Genomic DNA, 19,806 nt, shown 5'->3' with positions numbered 1-19,806 from the left:
ATCGACTATAACGATGACAGTGTCATGACTCACTGTCGTTATGTCCCTCGTACTTGGTAGTAGTCTGTCCATACGATATTACTGTATACTTACTATTGCCAATGCTTATAGCGTATTGTTCTCTGTGCATTTGTGTGTGCTGTTATTACAAAAACAAACAGCACCCACTAGTGGCCGTACATAAAAACTTGAAAATTGTTTTCAGTGTTTCTGCTTTTTCTAGGTAAACAGGCATCATTTTCAAAACGTTTTTCTTGAACAGAAACGTAAAAACGATTCATTTTCATTCATGTTATGTAAACAGGGTTTAAAAACCACGGCTCTAATGTGAACAAATAAAGTTTTCTAGGGTGATGTTTTTATAATCCGACCGAATACAAATCATAATATACAGTCCGGTTTGCATGGTGTTTAGTTTCAAAAAAAATTTTCCCCCTCATTTTTTGCATTGCCAATGCAGCCTATTGCATCTTGGGTTCTCAACACACGCACACACACACACACACACACACACACACACACACACACACACACACACACACACACACAACATTCCCTAAGGCTGTCGGTAACAATTTGCACTTCATTATACAGTAGGAGTCTGAACATGTAATTCCATGAAGGACGTGATGAATACATGGCTTAGAGATTTGGCAAAACATGCCTTTTCAAATGTTTTGTGATAACTTTAGCATATTGATGCAGTTTGTCCCGCTGCCTTTTGTGTGTGTGTGTGTGTGTGTGTGTGTGTGTGTGTGTGTGTGTGTGTGTGTGTGTGTGTGTGTGTGTGTGTGTGTGTGTGTGTGTGTGTGTGTGTGTGTGAGGCCACAGTCCACCGGTGCATGCCCTTTGGGTGAAACTGTAAGGTTAGGACTTGTAAGAAGACACTGCTTTGTCAGCAAGTTGTCATGACAATGCCGTCATTCCCCCATTTCATTGTCTTTTTTTTCCCTCTTGTCTCTCGGTGGAAAGGTCACATGACTGAACTGACACCCCCTCATTGCACAGGGACATAGAGCCCGGTCCTTCTCTGTCACTCTGTATTCTAACAGCTGCAGTTGCATGGATCATCTGTTATATCTGTCACCTGCAGCAACACATTCCAACGAGCTTCAGACATCGAACAGCACTCTCCAGTGCAACAAATCAGAAGTTAGGGGCCTGTGCTGACGTGTCAGAAAAAAGTGAATGTTATTCTATAAAGCAGAATGGATCATTCAGATTAATTTTTTGTCCAGAAGAAAGCTGGTGTGAAAATCGATTATCATCCCAGGGAAGAGTGACTTGGTGATGCATAATGCTACATAAATCAACATGACACAGCCTCTGAGTAATGCAGTGAAGACAATGTGATTGTATCTTTTAGAGATTCGACGGCTCCCACATATTGTGTTGAATACAAATCCAAGGTCATCGGTTGTGTTGGGGCCCCGCCATCCCATTCCCAGGCTTGTTTAGAGGCTGACTGAGCTTTTCAGGCGAACAGCCAGGTGGAGTGCTCCATAATTTATTTGAAACAAAGTCTCTTGCCAAGGAGCAGAGAAGGATCAATGAGCGATGCTCATACCTCCTCAGCCAATATTTCAAGACGGCAAGAGAGGAGAATTACATTCAAAATAAACACTGATGCTCTTTCATGGACGCTTTGTGGTCAGTTTAGATTTCGGCGCATTATAGATGGAACAAAACTTTGACACTGATGATTTGTAGCCTGAGCCTTTCAACCTCACCATCTTTTGACAAGGCAAGTCCTGTCCTTTATTTTGTTCACATAATTAAATCAAATCATTAATCTGTGGTAATTAGTTTGGCCACCGGGGAGCTGCTTCATTAGGTGCAATGTGCTTTCTCATCAGGTTTCCATTGCTCCGTGTTCCCCGCTCCTCTCTGCTGCTCTGGCTCGGTCTCACGGGTGAGGGGTGAGGAGAACAGAAGGTCAGCACAGAGGTTGGGGAGGGAGGGCGCACGGCCACGCAGAAGCCATTTTATTGTTATGTCTGCAATTCCATTCACAGTCAAGGCTGCTGTGGAAGCCACTATGTGTCTGAGTAATTATGAAGGACAGCGAAAATCATAAACATTTGAGGATATGACTCAAAATGTCGACCGTGGGGGTCATCCCACTAATTAGTTTGTTCGTTCTTCTTCAACAATCTCTGAATGAGTCGGTGATGCTCATGAATACAAGGAGTCAGGACATGCCGAGCTCTTACTGTGTGGAGGAGGAAGAGTGGAGACAACAGAGCAGTGCCGGTCCCTGAAGGTTAGACATAAGAGGGATGTTGCTGAGCAAGCTTTATCACTCTGTTACACAGCAGGATCAGTCACCACAGACTGCAGCCCAGCTCCTCTGCTGCCTTATTTCTTTATATTCACTCCTTATTCTCTGATATTAGTCCATTTCTTCCTGCTTCATCTGTTCTTTCTTGCCTGTTATTTTATTATTATTCTAGTCTGGTTTTATTGCTCTTTAGAGCAAATCTTCTCCTGCCCGACGTCTCACTGTCCATCCATCACAGACTGAGGCTGAAACACTAATGTGAGGTCAATGATCCACGATAAAACTCTCTATCCTCATCCCTCCTTCACTTCTAACCTTAATATCCTCACACCTAATCAGCCACGTGCATATAAGAAACAATTCATGTATTTAAGATGCTGGTTTAAGAGTTGACCTTGTTTGACGTTGATGTTTAGTTTTAATTGATACATTTCTGCTTCTAGTTGAGCTATTTTTAGTTAAAGGATGTCTATTTCCCCCCCTCAAGGACTCACATTTTACCAAACCTCATTAATATCTTGTTTCTGATATTTGATTCTGTTTTTTATGCAAACTGACTCGACTCCAATCCGTGCAGCTTTTCAAGCATGCACGGAACAGCCATTACAACATATTGGGAGTCAGACTGATTGGCCACGGAGATGATTTAGCTGCTGACTTTGTATAACAGAAGAGTGAAAAGCCAATAACTGCAATGGATAGTTCCTCATCCATTACCTCCACACGTGCAGTAAGCCATATGAAGTCTATAATGTATTGTCCTTCACGTGCTGCTGGTGAAGGTCTGTTGCGTAATTGAGTAAAGTGAGCCTCTGGGCGCCATGCGTTCTTCATTGGCATGCACCGCCTGCGGTCTACTGACGTCTGCCACCACACAGCGTGTGTGTGTGTGTTTGCGAGAGATGGAGCGCCGCTGCTGTGCCAGCATATTCCTCAATCCAGTGGCTCTGCCCGGGCCGCCCTTCAGACCGGATACGGCCCTCCAATCCCTTCATCCCAACCTGCTGATCCCAAAACGTCCCGGCTGTGTGCCAAGTGGGCAGGATAGAGCAACGGGCAAGGCGCAGTTTATGACCCTCTTTGTCCTCCAATCAAGCAGAACGCCGTTAACATGATGGATGGAGTGGAAGGACTAAAATATGGCTGTCCTGTCTGGCGTGCTCGAGGAAGTGGAGGATGGAGTTTGGAGGACAACCAAAGAACCATACTTTGTGCTTAACCATAGTCTGACAACTGGTGTCTGACTGGAGCCAGTCTGTCGAAGGAGAAACCATTAATCAGTTTTTACTTCTTCTTTAGTGACATTTGGTCCTAAATCCTGTTCGATTTAACGAAAGTAGCGGTTTGTTTTGCACCGTGTAAACTTGTCTCCATATTTCATTCCTGGATAACCATTTTGACAAGTGTTGAACCTTTATCCCTCTTTGCAGGATTTCAGCCATTTGCTGGCTCAATAATCTTGTATTACAGGGAGAGCGTGTTGCTTCCAATTACCCATTTCACCTTGTGTGGAGATGTGTACAAGTGTCCTTGGGAAAGACATTGAACTCCTGATGGGGTGTGAGCACCTTGCATGACGACAGTCACCATTGATGTGTGTGTGTGTGCAGAGGCAAGATTGAGGTGAATAGCGACAAAATCATGTTAAAGTGCTTTGAAACTCCTCGAGTGTTATGTCATATCGCTGGATTTCATTTCTGCTGTTAGATTTTTGTACATTACTTGCCACTAAGCTTGCATCCTAAACCAAGATAAGACTGTCTGATTTGGATTTGTCGAGCCGTACAACATTTCAGATGTGAGGCTGTGCTGAAGGATAATCAGCAGATTTGAATCTGCAACCCCCGCAATCTATGAAATGATGTGTACCAACACTGCTCAGCCTCATCTTTAAAGTCAGTGGTCAAGGCTTTTTTTTGGTGTCGTAGTCAGCTTTTAAATTTCATAGTCCATGCAATATTTTTGCTCCTTGTGTCCAAAGCATAACTTCAGGACTTTGTGTTCTGCAAAACAGTTTTAATCTCGTGATGCAGATGGCAGGATGAGACCTTTTCGCGTCCTTGCCATCTAGAATGGATTGTTTATTGCCTCCGGTTGGTAATATTCTGTTGCTTTGTGTAAACTTTTTGACTGGGACTCTGAACTGACTCTCCATCCAACAGGATATGACAAGCGGCTCTGTGAAAGGAATCAAGAAGATGAAATATGATATCTGATGGAAGGAGAAAAGAGGGACGGACACCTGCTTGTGTAAAATGTTTGGAATGAATTTGTTGGTGGCCTCCAAATATACCAGCAAATGCAGGTTTTATTATCGGCGTACACTTTTCCCGAAATGTACATTAACAGGATGTCGTAGTGGTTTGCAGTCTCGTCTTCCAGTGGGAATGTACACTTAATTCAAATTTACACTTGTGGGCCTTTGTGTGTGGAGTTTTTATGTTCATCCTGTTCAGCCGGAGCTTTATTTCCACCCAAAAAGATGCTTTTTAGCCTAATTGGTGAATTCTGTCTGTCTGTGTTTGCAATATGATGGACCGGCGACTGCAGGCAGGATGTACGCTGTCTTCACTCAAAGTCAGCTGGGATCAGATTAACCCCACCGCTGCTCTCCGTTGGATAAAGCAGTATAGAGGATGGATGGAAATGACCGTTGTGGTTCATTTTAGCCTCGCGAGTAACCATGTGTGTCTGCTTTAGGCTGATAAGAGGATTTGCTGGAGAGTCCTTTGTGGTTTAGACAACATTTTTCCTATGTTCTCTTTTTCCAAATAGTTTAGTTTAAGGGAACCGTGATTTAATTAAGTCCTGACACAGATTTGGGCTTTGGGACATTGTTGGAACCTTGCTTATGAGAGTTGACGTGCATTTTGTAGTCTGCTGGCCATGTAGACAGAGGAAAGGACGCTCAATGAAGCTGAAAGAGCTGGCCTATAACTATGAAGGCAGGAAAAGATGCAAGGCACTAGAAAGTCCTTTATGCAAATGTTGGGTCAGCAGTGGAAACATTTGGCGAAGCAGACTGAGATAAAATGGTGTTTGAGTTTCCATCCTGATAAACACAAACTTTCTTAATGGGTAGGCAATGTGTGTGTGCATGCGCTTGTTACATAATCTGGTTGAGGGGATGTCCTCCTTCACTCTCGGGGGAGAGATCAGACATCCTGAATTCTGTTCCAGGCACACCGCACACCTGCTGCTAGAGAATCTATCACAACTACCAGCATCCGTACACGTGTCTTCAGACAGACACCAGAAAAGTGACATTTCAGAGAAGCAAATATAGAACTGAACCATTCGCTCAGGTAATATTGTGTGTGTAGGAAGGGAGCGACAGGCACGAGGTTTGTTGCCTCGTGTCGCTGAGACTGTGTGTGGGTGAGAGTTTTGTCATTCACAGAAACATTTAAAGCATATGCATACACATGCAGCATAATCAGGAAGTGCTAATCTGTTCCCTCAGCCACACCGTCTCCCGCGCACACACGCACGCACAAACACACACACACACACACACACACACACACACACACACACACACACACACACACACACACACACACACACACATACACACACACACACACACACACACACACACACACACACACACACACACACACACACACACACACACACCATTTGCTGGTTAGCAGCAATGTTCCCGGTGTAATTATAGAAAGTTTGCCCCCTGTACACGGCTGGTAAATGGCTTTGACTTGCGTCTCCACCGGATGTCCGCAGGAGGTTTTTCCACTTGTCCAGCTGAGGTTATCTAACTTTAATGAGTTTTCCCCTTCCTGCGGCAAAGTGACAGGGCATGATTGGCTTACCTCAGTGATGGTCTCAGACCCTGGAGGGTTAATATTTCAACCCCTCCATTCGCACTGCTGTCTGCTAGTGTGTCGGCGCCTCAGGCGTGCCCCCAGGTCAGAGGGAGACCTCTGGAGCTCTGGGGTTGGTTGTTAAAAGACGCTTCAGACTATGTGAGAAATTACCTGAGGTGCTGTGGAGTTCCCATGGATCTTAGCGCAGGTGTTCTGAATGATGGTGGACGAGAAATTGGAGGTAATGAACAGCTCCCCTGAGTCTGATTCGAACAGTCGCAGAGAACAGTGGGTCATTAGGAGCATTAATGAGCAAAGAGGCAAAACTGTTGTGCTTTCTTTGTCTTAATTATTAAAGCTAAATTAGGCTTTACGCTCATCAGAAATTGCAAACATTTAAACCTTAAACGTGTTGTGTTACTTAGATTTCTGCTTTGTCTGTGCCTTTTTTTTAGCGATCATGTATGTGATGGGAGCCCTGGGACCTGCAGCTGGCTACCTGCTGGGAGGAGTTCTCATCGGCTTCTACGTCGACCCCAAAACGGTCGTCAACATCGACCAGAACGATCCTCGCTTCGTTGGCAACTGGTAAATATGTTCACTTGTACCCGTGCCAGTTTCCTTGTGCAATTCCTCCATCATTTGTTTCCTACGTTGCTGTAGCATCCTTGGTTGAGTGATGACTGTTGTTTGGCATTAAATAAGATCATCCCCTCTTTACGCGGTACTTCCGGCATTATAGCCCATCAAAATCAAACATCTACCCTTTATAAATATAACTTCTGGAAAATAAGTAAAACCAGTCTCAAGACACCTTCAAAATAAAACTAACAACAATAACGAGCTATTTGGGTCCTTTACGGTTGCCTTTTCCTTTACTGTTTTCAGGTGGAGTGGCTTTCTCCTGTGTGCCGTCGCAATGCTTCTGGTCATCTTCCCCATGTTCGCCTTTCCCAAAAAGCTTCCACCACGCCACAAAAAGAGGAAGAAGAAGAAGATGGGCTCGCCAGGTGACGTGTCCAGCGATGATGACGTGATGAAAGAAAAGTCCAGCAGCAAAGGCCAAAACGTTTCGTCGTCTATGGGCTTTGGAAAAGACATTAAAGGTGAGGAAGAGATGATATACTTGATTGCCTGGCATTACTGGCATCCTACATGAAGGAACTCTGAGGTATTGATGTACAAACAGGACCTAATCCAATCAATGAGTAGGATTAGTCATTTTATTCAATACTGGAAGCTTCATTGAGATCTCCTTTGTAGATGCAATCGATTGATGATGGAAGAGTGTGTCCACAGCTGCCTAATGAAGCAGTTGGCATTACGAAGACATTATGCGCTAATAACTTTAGTAAGTGACTTGTGAACAAGGCTAAAGGTAACATACAGGTGCTGTCATTCGGAGTTTGTTTTTGTTTGCTTTGTATCCACAGCAGGCTGTTTTTGGCAGCTCATATAGTTTTTTTTTCCTTCTCTGAGCCAAACATACCAGGAAACTCCTGGTTTTCCCTGGAAGAGCCCCCCCAGTTAATTCGAGCCCCGAGCTCGTGTTTCCCGGTTTTCTCTTGTCTCATTTTTGCTCTGTCAGTCTCTCTCTCTCTCTCTCTCTCTCTCTCTCTCTCTGTCTCTCTCTGTCTCTCTCTCACTCTCTTTCTCCATCCCCCTCTTTCTTTTCTCTCTTTTTAAATGAGCTCTCTGGAGAATTTTGCTACATTTCCACTCACAGAATCAGACCGACTGAGCAGCAGAACAAAATAGCAGCACATATGTTTACTCCTGCACCCTTTCAATACAGGCAAAAGTCACCGTTTTGAATTTCATCATGAAGTTAGCATGGCTGCACTCTTAGAAATTCATTCTTAAGCTTTCAACAAAAACGGTTAAAACTATCCAAGAATGCATAATCGCTGGCTGGGCCCACTGCTCGCTCCCCCGCTGTTTTATTAGTCTCAGCAGGATGTTTTTCGGCTGTTTTGCAAACTATGACCAATTGTGCGAACTCAGGCGCTTCAGTGTTCAGATCTGGAATGTATTTTGGTTATGTCCTTCTATCGAGGTGTGCGTGTTTGTCTATTACATCAAATTCAGCACTTTCCTGTGAAAGGTATGCTACAGTGAAGCGGCTTTTTCACCAAGCACTTTTTTTTATTTTGCCCTTCAGATCACAAGCAAACAGTGAAAAATGCTAACACTGGACATTTTGAGTAATGCACGTCAGAGGGACAAACTTTTGATTAGGGAATGTTCCAGACCTTGGTCTGCTGTGGTGTGAAAGCAATTTCCTTGAAATGTTCTGAGGTATGGATAAACAACTGCTGATGTGTAGGTCCATCATAAACACGTTTCAATAAGTGATTTATTACCTGACAGATTGGAAATACAAATACAGTCTTTCCTACTGGAGTTCTTCCTCCATAGCAGTTTGTTTGACTCAAAACTCACACATTATGTTCATAGGAACCCTGAAATAAATTGCCTGATTAATGGTACAAGTAACATTCACCCATCCATCTTCTAAACCGGCTTTATTCAATTTGATGTCGCGGTTGAGTGGCGCCGACCCCAACTGACATTGCGCACACTGGACAGGTCGCCAATCTGTCGCAGGGCTAACACACAGAGAGACAGAGTGTCATACACAGACATTCACACCCATGGGCAATTTAGAGTCCGCAATCAATCTATTGCCATTCTCGTATGTCTTTGGATTGTTGGAAGGGAACAGAGAAAGTCCCGCCCAGAAAGCTCAGAATCAAACCAGGGAACATTCTCGTTGTTGGTTACGATCCTGCATAGATTCAGTGAGTCCATTTTTTGTTGCGTCTCCACTTAATTGTCTTCATTCAGCTCAGTTTTGTTTTTATTCTATCAATTACAGCATTTTATGGTTGCATCTAAAATAATAAAGAGAAAAACACAACAGCCCCAGAGGATGGTAAAAGAGAAAATGAAGGGAGTGAGCCAGAGAGGAACAAACAAACAAAATGACTGCAGACAACAATCTAATCCACACACTGCAGACTTCATAGAGGCAGGAAGCATCGATCAGGAACTTCCAGTTCCTCTATCGGAGACCCTGCAGGAAGGTGCAGAGAAAAAGAGAGCACATACTGTTTGGGACATAAATAGATTAAAAGTGAGAAGAGTAGATCTGCGCATTAAAGAAAGTCCCCTGTTATCTTTTTAATAAAGTAATTATTTTTTTATATTTCTAAAAGTTTCCCCCGCAGTCCAACAACATGCATTTGGTCCCTTTGTACTCTTTGTACTTTGTGTACTCGGCTCCAGCGACCTTGAATGGGATAAAATGGTATAAAATATGAATGGGTGGATGTTAATGTGAATACCAGAAGTTTGCTTGGAGGCTCATTAGCATCAGCTCCCATAGAGGACTGGGAATCAAATCACTCCTTATTATCTCATATTATATTATACACACACATTATTCTAAGCTCAATCGATTGCTCACCGTTCAGACTTGCATTACGTCCGAACTGCTTCAGCTGTTAATACTACCATGGCCTGTCTTGGCAGAAAGACAAATCTTTTGCAAAAACCAGATGGATGAAACATTTTTGATGGAGTCATCAAATAAATTCTTAACAAAGAAGCAAGTGTGGCAACTATTGCGAGCCATTGGTCTGTCTGATTGAGAGAGCAGCTGTTGTAGATGCCAGCAGGACTTCACCATCTGTCCCCTCCCTCCAGACAAGATTACAGCCCGGCTCCCAGGAATGAAATAATTAGTGTCGCTATCCTATTCCTACCTTTGATCTGGAATAACACTGACAGATGCTGCTAACATTTCCCCACCTTCAACAAAATTGGTTGAATTGGCATGAAAACGGCGATTCCCAAATCAAGGCAACATGTTGCCCCGTTAGTCTGGCTCCAAAGAAAGTCAATAATAATCCCTTTCTCATTCTTAATGCCATTTCTTTTGTTGCTGCTGAGTCTTGTGGTACACTTGAGGCGCATGTGATTCTGTAGAAGTCCGCATGATAGCCTCATGACTGTTAAGCCTTAACGTTGGTGCCCGGTGCAGACTTTAAAATCCTTTGACGGACGTGTAGATACTCGGTGTGTGTGGTCATTACGTCTAGCAAAATGTGGCTGGATACAGACGGATGAAACATGAGCAGAAAAAAAAACTTGTGATATTATAACATTTCACTTTGAGTGGTTGCAGTAAAGTCTTAGTTTGGTTTCTTTATCAAACATTTAAATTTTTCAAGTTGATAGTATGACTGGACTCATTCATTTGAACTTTACTTCAACATAAGTCACCTTGTTTCTTTCAGATACTGATAATTATTTTTTATTTAATGGAGGGACCATTCTGTCCTTTTGTTATTCCTGCTTCAAAATGAAAACACAAAGACAATAAGTTTAGTTGATTACCTGTCTTTAGTCACATTCATGAGCGCAGGTGATGTATTCATGATATTCCAGTTTAAGCCCGTGTGACGATCGTGGAAGCAATAGATGAAAGTTCTCCTACAGTAACCAAGTGCCAAAACTAACTTGAGCAATTTAGAAAGCATTGCTTTGACAGATTGAGGAGCTCCACGGCCCGCTGGGAGCTCAGAGCCAAAGTGCTCCTGAAATCATACACCTCAGCTGTGTGGCGGTCACAGATTTTTATCCACCGCTGACCTCAAACCACCGGCGAGGACGTTGAAAGCAAACTTCTCTTTATAATGGATGGACATATAAATATCAGAACGACTAATGCCTCAACATGACCTGTAATGTCACACTGGAGTGTGTTTCGATATGCAAAGGATTTTGATAAGATGAGTTTTAAGTTTCTTTCTCAGTTCTTTAAACCACTAGTCTTCACTAATACACTTTGCAGTTTACAACACGGATTTGCAACTTTTTCTATCAAAATAAAACCCAACATTACCACATCAAATGAGACAGCCACCATTAAACTCGCTTTCGCTGCAACTTTCTCTTTTTTTGACTATATTTATTGTTTGCTCACCCGCATAGGAGCTCGCTGTGCAACAAATTTAAAAGAAAAAGAAAAACTGCAGCTTTGTGAAAGCTGCATGGAGCCGATACAGTCAGGCTGAAGAGCTGCCGGTACCGTAGCTCCAAAACTTCAAGCCACATTTTCAAGTGAAAACTGAAAACTTTCATTGCGTTTTAGGTGAAAGTCAGTCCAGTCACCTAAGAAGACAAGAATGCTTTAAGTGACACACCAGAATTTCTTTTTCTTCTGCAGTAGTAATAAGTGCCCTGAACAATATTCCTCAAACATTCAAATTTAGTGGAGGGCGTTTTGCGAATTGAGAAGTGAATTTTTGGAAGATGCATTTAGTGTGGAATTATCACTGCTGGCAGACAACACCTTGCAGATTTGGCTGTGGATGGCGGGGGTGTCACAATGTGGCAGTCAGTAATTTAACTGAGATGCCCACATTGGAGCGGCCACAACAGCAAGCATCTGCCATATGAGCCACAAAGTGGATTCTTACTAGCCCCTGTTTGGACACCAATTCTCTCACTGACATCATAGCTTTATCTTCAGGGAACAGTAAAATCCTTGATTTCTATGTTAGTCTGCGGCTTCTTCTGACACAGTTTACTTCTGCCCGACAACAGTAGTGTACTTACAGTTGGACCACATGACTTTTGAATGACAGAGTGGCTGGACGTTGTGCATGGCAATGACCGAATCATATGGACACTGCCCCCAAGCAGACATGAAGGGTATGTTTGACCTTGTTCTGACAAACCAAGGGTGACGGCGTTCAGGCTCGATTTGTACAGCTCGGTTGGTTTCTGCACGGGGAGCATGGAAACACACGATCTACATGTTTGTATTGGACGGCACACATGCCTGTGGCTTCCTGAGCAGCTCACAGCATGATACAGTTTCAAAAAGCTGGATCGGGTGATACAGATCACTAATTAAAGATACTGTATTGATGTTCAGATTGTGCTTGTTTGTAATGTCAGTGCTTTTCATTTAAATTATGGAGCCATTCGTTTGTGATGTATTGTTATTGTTCCTGGAGCATATTGCCATTAGCACAATCACCTCACAGTGAAAATATCCCAGGTTCAAGTTCAGGCTCTTGGGGCTGAAAGTAGATAGGCATGTGTAACAATACAACTATTGTTTGGAAAACAATTTTTGCCAAAGTGAAGTTTTGATTAATAGATGTAGCTTTTCTGTGCAGCACACTAGTGAATTAGAATAAGACAACATTTGTAGAGATCAAACTCTAAGGTGTGGTTTTCCAACGTGTTACTTCCAATGCCAGCTCTTAGATTGTTGTTAATAGTCAAGCTTTTGTAGGATCTTAAGTATGTCTAGCAGTGGTTCTTCCTTTGATGCTCCAGTTTAGGAGCTGAACAGAGACTGACAGTAACGAGGCGCCGTTTCTTGGCATGCTTCCCTCTCCCAGACCTCCCCAAGGCAGCACTGAGGATCCTCAGCAACATGACCTTCCTGTTCGTCAGCCTGTCCTACACGGCGGAGTGCGCCATAGTCACGGCCTTCATCACCTTCATTCCAAAGTTCATCGAGTCCCAGTTTGGTATCCCTGCCTCCAACGCCAGCATCTACACAGGTATGTTTATCTGCTGCATCATGATCCATACTGGCTGTTTAAGTTTATTTCATTAGTATATTCGGACTACAACAGACTAACCGGATAGAATTTCAACAACTAAAGGTTTTATAAGTTATTTCTATACTCTTACTCATTTTCACCACTTTCTTTCATGCGCTAATGCATCAATAGCAACAGCAACCATTCATAACACTCAGCCTCCAATGGGATCAATTTGGGCTTCAATGTCTTGCCCAAGGACACTTTGACATATTTAGAGGGTGAGATGTGGGAATGAATCACCAACCTTGGAATTGGAAGCTGACCTTTTCTGCCAGCTGAGTCCCACAGTTACTCCGAACAAGCATCTGAAATAAATGGAAAATGACACCCTCTCCCCAGTTTTTGAGATGTCATGTTGCTATAGAAAACACAGTAAAGGCCCAAATAGGTTGCATAAGGCAACCACTAGTTATGGACAGGACTACAATGAGCTTCAGGTGTTTAATTAGTCTGTACCTAGTTAAGTCATCTCTGTTTCCATGCGCACACTGTGATCCACAGACAGTCGCGGCGGCGCTATGACTCATGAGGTCCTACTGGATTTCATTCAATGATAAGCTTCTATTACACCCACTGACTGTAATACACGAGTCCCTTCTGACTGCAGGAGACATTCATCATACCGTGGTCACACACACACACACTCCACTGTGAGCTGAGCGCCTCATATGTAGGGTGTACAAAGAACTAGTCTAATCCTTCAGTCATGTTTCAGCCAGTGGTGCTAATACACAAGTAATCTGGTATCAGGATTATGACAGCAAAGAGCGATTGAAAACTCCATTATGGCTTTGAAAGCAAGAAAATGTGTGTGTGTGTGTGTGTGTGTGTGTGTGTGTGTGTGTGTGTGTGTGTGTGTGTGTGTGTGTGTGTGTGTGTGTGTGTGTGTGTGTGTCCAAATGACCATATGTTCCCTGGCAGAATACTTGAACACACACACACATTAATGTACACAATACCATTGCTTCATCCCATCTGCCTGTTGCCAGGATACAAGGGGTAAGGGCAAACGGGTGGTGCGGTTGTCATGGCGACCTGAGTGATGCCAGGCGGCTGGGAAGTGATGAGGGTTGGAGACGTGGAGGAGGAGAGGGCACTTCTCTTGATGGGAGCAGAGGGGCTTTGCTCAGGCAGCCGGCTGGACGTTTCCCTGATGATCAGGACAGACTGTACGTTTAAACAGTCATGAAGGTGCATGAGGCCGCCTCAGTTTATGTTATTACCTTTGCTAAGGCAACATTTAGGGCAGGGCTGATTTTCTGGCTCACACTGGATTGCACAAGTGCTCCTAATGAAGTGACCAGTGAGTGGATTGTCATAATATATCAAAAGATTCCATTTTTAGACTGAATTTCTAATCCAGTGATTTTTATTTTTTATTGACATTTGACGGTACATCTTCTGTCTGAAAAGGTCTAATGATTGAGTGATTGCAGACCCTCAACATTTAAGTGAAAAAATATATAAATATTGATTATCACAATGTCACTCTTTCCTGAACAGATGAGTACCTTGAATCCTCATTTTAGATATCATTTATTGGACATCATCACTTACATATCATTCACTTCTAAAAATATGTTTCAGCAAATTCAATATTTGTTTTGCTTTTCTTTCTCCTCTTTTCCCCATGTTTTCTCGGTTTCTGATACCTACTTTTCCATTCTGGCAAGTCATAATTTCACAGTCATTTGAGCTTTTATTCTGACCTCTTTCGAATATAAAGAACACATATCTTCTGTGACGGCGGTGACGAGGTGAAATATATCCGTGATGACATATCCCATCCACATGAAAGCAAAGTAGTTTGTGCTGATAATGTCACTGTGCAAACGTTTTTCCTTATCAGGCAATCGAAACATCTGCAACGCATTCCCAGACTGGCTATTAAATGTTAGAGTGGCTGGTCATTTGCTCCAAGTAGCTCCAAAAAAAACCCCCCAAAAACTTGAAATTGCATAAATTACCACCTTGTTGAATCAGTCTCTTACTCTTGGGTAAAGAGCTGCCACTGCTACGTGTTCATTAGATGTTGCCACAGAAATAGAAGTGTAACATATCACACACACTCCTCCCCTTCCTTTTCACCCTCAGCTGCACAGAGCCCCATTGTGATGTGTTTGTTTCTGACTCTTCTCCCCCTTCACTGTCTTACCGCAGCCATCATTCCTCTCAAAACTGCATTTCCATCCTCTTTTTCTCTTTCAGTGATAATACGTTTTCAGACTTTGCATTATCTCATAGTTGCAGACAGGAAGATCTGCAGTACATCGACCCTGACAGGCGTACATATGTCAGATCCATGTGAGAAATAACTCATAATGCAACATTAATCCAGATGACATTCATGTTATATTTCACCTTTGACACTGTGTGATTTACTGTGTGTTACCGTGTTTAGGGTGTCTGGTTTTAGTGTGTACATGTTTAATCCTGCAGGAGGCACGCGGTTTTAGTACAGAAACACGCACTTACAGGGTGAAATGCTCCAGCTGCTTGTTGCCAGGCCCTCCGTGTGCTCCCAGACAGTTCTGCCTCTCCGTCTTTTCCACACAAACACACCAGGAGAAGCTGGGTGACATTTCCCTGCACTTTCATCCTCTCCCCACGAATCCTCTGCCTTTCATGACCCTCCACCTCCACTGACTGGCCCCGTCTTGCTTGTTACCTGTTTGTGAGCGCCCGTGGCCGGGTGTGAGGGCTGCCATGTGCACCCGCCCCGAGCCCCGACTCCCACATGCTGACACTTACCACTTTGCCCGCGCCGCGAGCCAGCCAGCCAGCCAGCGCTGCCTTTCTTCGTCCTGTCATTCTGATTAGCTTTAACGGGATGAGAGCACGTGTTGCAGCCCGAAATGACTCACTGGTAACTCGGAGCATAGCCTGGTCACACTGATGGAGCACAACATGTTATAAGTCCCTTTATTTCTTTGAAGTTGTTTATTGTCGTGTAACGGGAGAAGTCACGTTGAGATTGAAAGCAGCTGCATCCACAACCTTCAATCTTTCATATAAAAGCCCTGCAGGCTTGCAAGGTATTCCTGTTGCTTTGCCTGATTAAAATACAGTATCTCATATGCTTTTTGCACTTGGTGAATCATACATTACTGCGATTAATTCAGTGTTGCCATGTCACGACACACATTAGCGCCTCTATTCCTGTGCCGCTTGTGACACTTCTGTGGCTTTTCTATCTTTTCCCTGACTGTGTTTTCCCTCTTTCTCTCACAGGTTTGATAATCGTACCCAGTGCCGGGGTGGGCATCGTGCTGGGGGGCTACATCATCAAGAAGTTGAAGCTCGGTGCGAGGGAGTCTGCCAAGCTGGCCATGATCTGCAGCGGGGTGTCTCTGCTCTGCTTTTCCACGCTCTTCATCGTGGGCTGTGAGAGCATCAACCTCGGCGGAATCAACATACCCTACACCACCGGGTGAGGACAAGAGCACTAATAAACACACTCATTCAATCCGAATATGATCTAAACATTTACATCTACCACAAAATGGTTTGTTGTCCAAGCAGCCAAGGCAGATTAGATGATAAATCTACTTCCCGAATACAACATCTGTTACAATTGTACCACTTCCAGTTTCCCATTCCAAAGTTTATTGTACCAAAGATATGGGCCATTGGGAACCACACATTTGCCCCCCCATCTATATTTTGCACAGCCTGCAAGTCAGCTTAAAAACTCAATCGTGGTTTCACAGTGAGAATATCTCTGGTTCACGTCTGAGCCTGGCCGCCTTTTGCATGTTCTTCTTGTGTTCCTGGGTTATGTGGAACTTATAAAATGTATAACTTGATGCATGTACTTTTCTTCAGCCACCATTCTTATTCATCTTATAGTAAGGATACAGTTTTGGTGGCCCTCCCCTTTTGTTTCATCCCCAGAAAAACCACCAGTAATGAGAGATTTGTCTTTTGTTCTCCCAGTGTTGGTGATTTAAAAGAGAGATCAACCAAACTTTAGTCTGCATTTGTATCCTCCTGCTCTCTAAATTCATCCTAGACTTTCCAAGTTGAAGGTTTTAAAAATAATACGAAGCATGAAGAGATTATCCTGTGAAAAAGAGTCTAAATATCACAAACTATCACACAATATTTCCTGCAATGATCCAAAACAATTAGAGACAAATGGACCAATGTCAAGTCGTCCCTGACAAGAAGTTTACATTTGCTAATTTAGTTCAATTTATCATTCCTGCATCACTCAGTCAGACTCAAGTTCCACACGAGGCATCAGGGAACCAGAAACACATTTATTCCTGTACTGCTTACCTCAGTCTGCATGCAAAGATGCATTTAGGTGAGGTGTGGGCTCTGCACGCTGTCACCGCTCCAATCATCCACATGTGTTGTGGCGTCGTGTTTGAGTGTGAATGATTAATTAGCGACGCTGGCATCTGCTCTCGTGGCTCCGGCTGATTCACTTTGCCACCTCTATTTCTGAAGCCCCATCTCCACATCGCATCAGCAGCCGGCTGCAGAGCGAACAGTCACTCGATGTGTCAGTCCCCCCCCCCCCCCCCCCCCCCCCCCCCCCCAACCCCCGGCCAGAAAATATCCAGTGGATGTTTGTATGTGTGGGAGTGTGCTCACACACACATCCAGAGTAGACACCCTCCTTAGAGTCACCTTGAGTGATGCATAAGAGCCTGCAAATTGAGTTTTTCACCAAGACTCAAGAAAGATTAAACCAAAACTCCTGAAGATGACTCAATAATGACTGTAGTCCTCTGTTGAAGTCTTTACACGAGGGGTCAACAGGAGCGTGCGAGCTGCGAGGGCTCCTCATTATGAAGCGCACCGGTCACTCGTTCCGGGGAGCACCCACATGAGGAATGTTTAGCCCGAGCCTGCCCTTTGTGTCTGTACTCTTCCACTCGTCTAGACGAGGCTGTCCCCCGCTGACAGGCTGTGGACTCGCCGACAAAAAAGGACAGAGCCAACAGGCACATCCAGTTATGCAATAATATTAAGTATTTGCAAATGTTGCACGAGAGTGAAGTTGTGCAGCTCATTCAGAATCTACAGAATTCACCTTAATCTGTTCGAAAACCTTCCAAACTCCTGTTCAGTGTCTGCAGTGAGAGAGCAGATTAAGCCACTTGCTATCTTGGTTGTACGTTTGGATTATTTTAGGACGCAGCACCGTGTTGCAGTGACACAACATCTGGAGGGGTCGAGCGAAGTCCGGGATTTAGTCTGGGAAAGGACATGTGCAATCAGTGCGGCAATCCTGCGACTCCAGCCGGCCTCAGCCCTTTTTGTGTTCATGTAAACACACATGCCGTCTCCCACAGCTCACACACACACACACACACACACACACACACACACACACACACACACACACACACACACACACACACACACACACACACACACACACACACACACACACACACACACACACACAGTGTCTGGAATGTAACACTGTTATGTCAGGACATGCCCGAATGAGATGAGCTTCCCCGGTGACAGATAGTATGAAAATGAGCATCGCTTCACGCTCCTGTGAGAAATGATGGTCCACTGATCGAAGAGGAAGCAGAAAATAACCACTTTTTTTTCTTGTTTTTGCTCATTTTATTCTAATCCCATAACAACGTGACGTTAGCCGTGCAAATAACTCCCGACTTTAATAATCACCTCAACCACAAGTGGAATAGAAACCTGCAGGGAGGGTGCATGTGTGTGTGTGTGTGCGTGTGCGTGTGCGTGTGCTTGTCAGCGTCGCCCTGGCCACTGTGTAATTAGCGCCCGTCGCCGTCTGTTCCGCGGGGCTCAGGGCGACGCTTCCCAGAGCAAACGCAGGACTCGCCTCACTGCTCCTGGTTTACACGGCGCCCAGCTCCTGTCTGGCTCAGAGCGAACGTTCCCACACTGCCCCGACGTGTCACTTCCTCCGCCCGCCCCCCGGCCGCCACAATGAGGATTATTAACGGGATTATGAGTGGCAGATTAAAAGAGAATTGCTAGGACAGGTGTAAATATAGTCAGAAAGAATGGCGGCCTCTTCCAGCAGCTTCTCTCCCTCATTTGAAACGTTTTCTGTCTCACTGCTGGATGGCATCGCAGACTCCCACAACAACTGTTTCTAATCTCACATAACCCTGTTTCTCTTGTAGTTAAATTGCTTTTTGACACTTTTCACCAGATGAGAACAAACTTTGTGATTTCATGCTGTGCAGAGAAGTTAAGTAGCACGAGTTTTTTTACAGCAAGAAGCATCATCAATAGATCTACGACAGAGATCTGCAACATTTAACCAACAAAAGAGCTGCAAAGCATTTAATGTTTTAAATTAACATCCCACAGCTCATGGAGGTTTGCTATATTTGCCAAAACTGCCATTTATGTTGCATTTAAGACATTTGATTGCAAATTTAAGTTTTAGCCATTTCGGATCGTTTAATGGTTTTATATGTTTTAGCACTGTTTATACATGTTTGAACTTTTTGAGCAGTTTTTTCTCAATTTAATAAAATGATAAAAAATTTTTTTTTGCCATTTTAGCAGTCTAGCTCTTTTTCCATTCTCTTCCCACGCATCAAATGCGAGTTAACCAGCATCATTAGCAGTGCAGCCAAGTGAGTACATTAATAGATTGACTGACAGTTACATTGCTCAGATGAGCCTTTATTTAGATTTATCCCTGCACAACTTGGTCACATGCGGGTTGGAAACGTCACGCATTTATCACCTAGAGTGAAACGGTACTGATCAGGTGACAGTGTGAGATCATACACATACTTAAGTTGATTAAACTATCGATCCGTTGTATTTAAATGTCACATTTGTTATCTTGAACTGTGAGGTAAGATTGTAGATGTAATTTTGTGAAAGCTCCAGGGAGCTGCGGGGGGGGGGGGGGGTTGGGAAATGTGGTGTTTAATGTTATTTTTAGTTATTGCAGCTTGTTATTGACACATCATCTGGGCAGACCTTCTTTCTGGTCTTGTGGCTGATGCGGACTTGAGGAACGTCAGTAGGGAGGCCCCGTGAAGACTTCCCGCCTGTTCTGCACTCGGGTTTCTTGTACAGTATGAAATGTCCCGGA

General features: G+C 43.9%; 1 protein-coding gene across 1 annotated transcript in view; it reads left to right on the top strand.

Moving 5' to 3' along the window:
- Positions 1 to 19,806, top strand: part of slco5a1 (solute carrier organic anion transporter family member 5A1) — a gene marked incomplete at both ends in the record, with an annotated part of 35,434 nt that overhangs the window by 12,209 nt on the left and 3,419 nt on the right. Inside the window, 4 exons of the mRNA XM_080489052.1 lie at positions 6,564 to 6,696; positions 6,997 to 7,214; positions 12,531 to 12,695; positions 15,972 to 16,170. Of these exons, the coding sequence (XP_080345178.1) occupies positions 6,564 to 6,696; positions 6,997 to 7,214; positions 12,531 to 12,695; positions 15,972 to 16,170 (715 nt within the window). The remainder of the gene's footprint in view (positions 1 to 6,563; positions 6,697 to 6,996; positions 7,215 to 12,530; positions 12,696 to 15,971; positions 16,171 to 19,806) is intronic.

This window comes from Lipophrys pholis, assembly GCF_963383615.2.
Source record: "Lipophrys pholis genome assembly, chromosome: 20".
Lineage (NCBI taxonomy): Eukaryota > Metazoa > Chordata > Actinopteri > Blenniiformes > Blenniidae > Lipophrys > Lipophrys pholis.
Note: the sequence above shows the minus strand (reverse complement) of the source record. Positions and strands in the feature narration are given on the sequence as shown.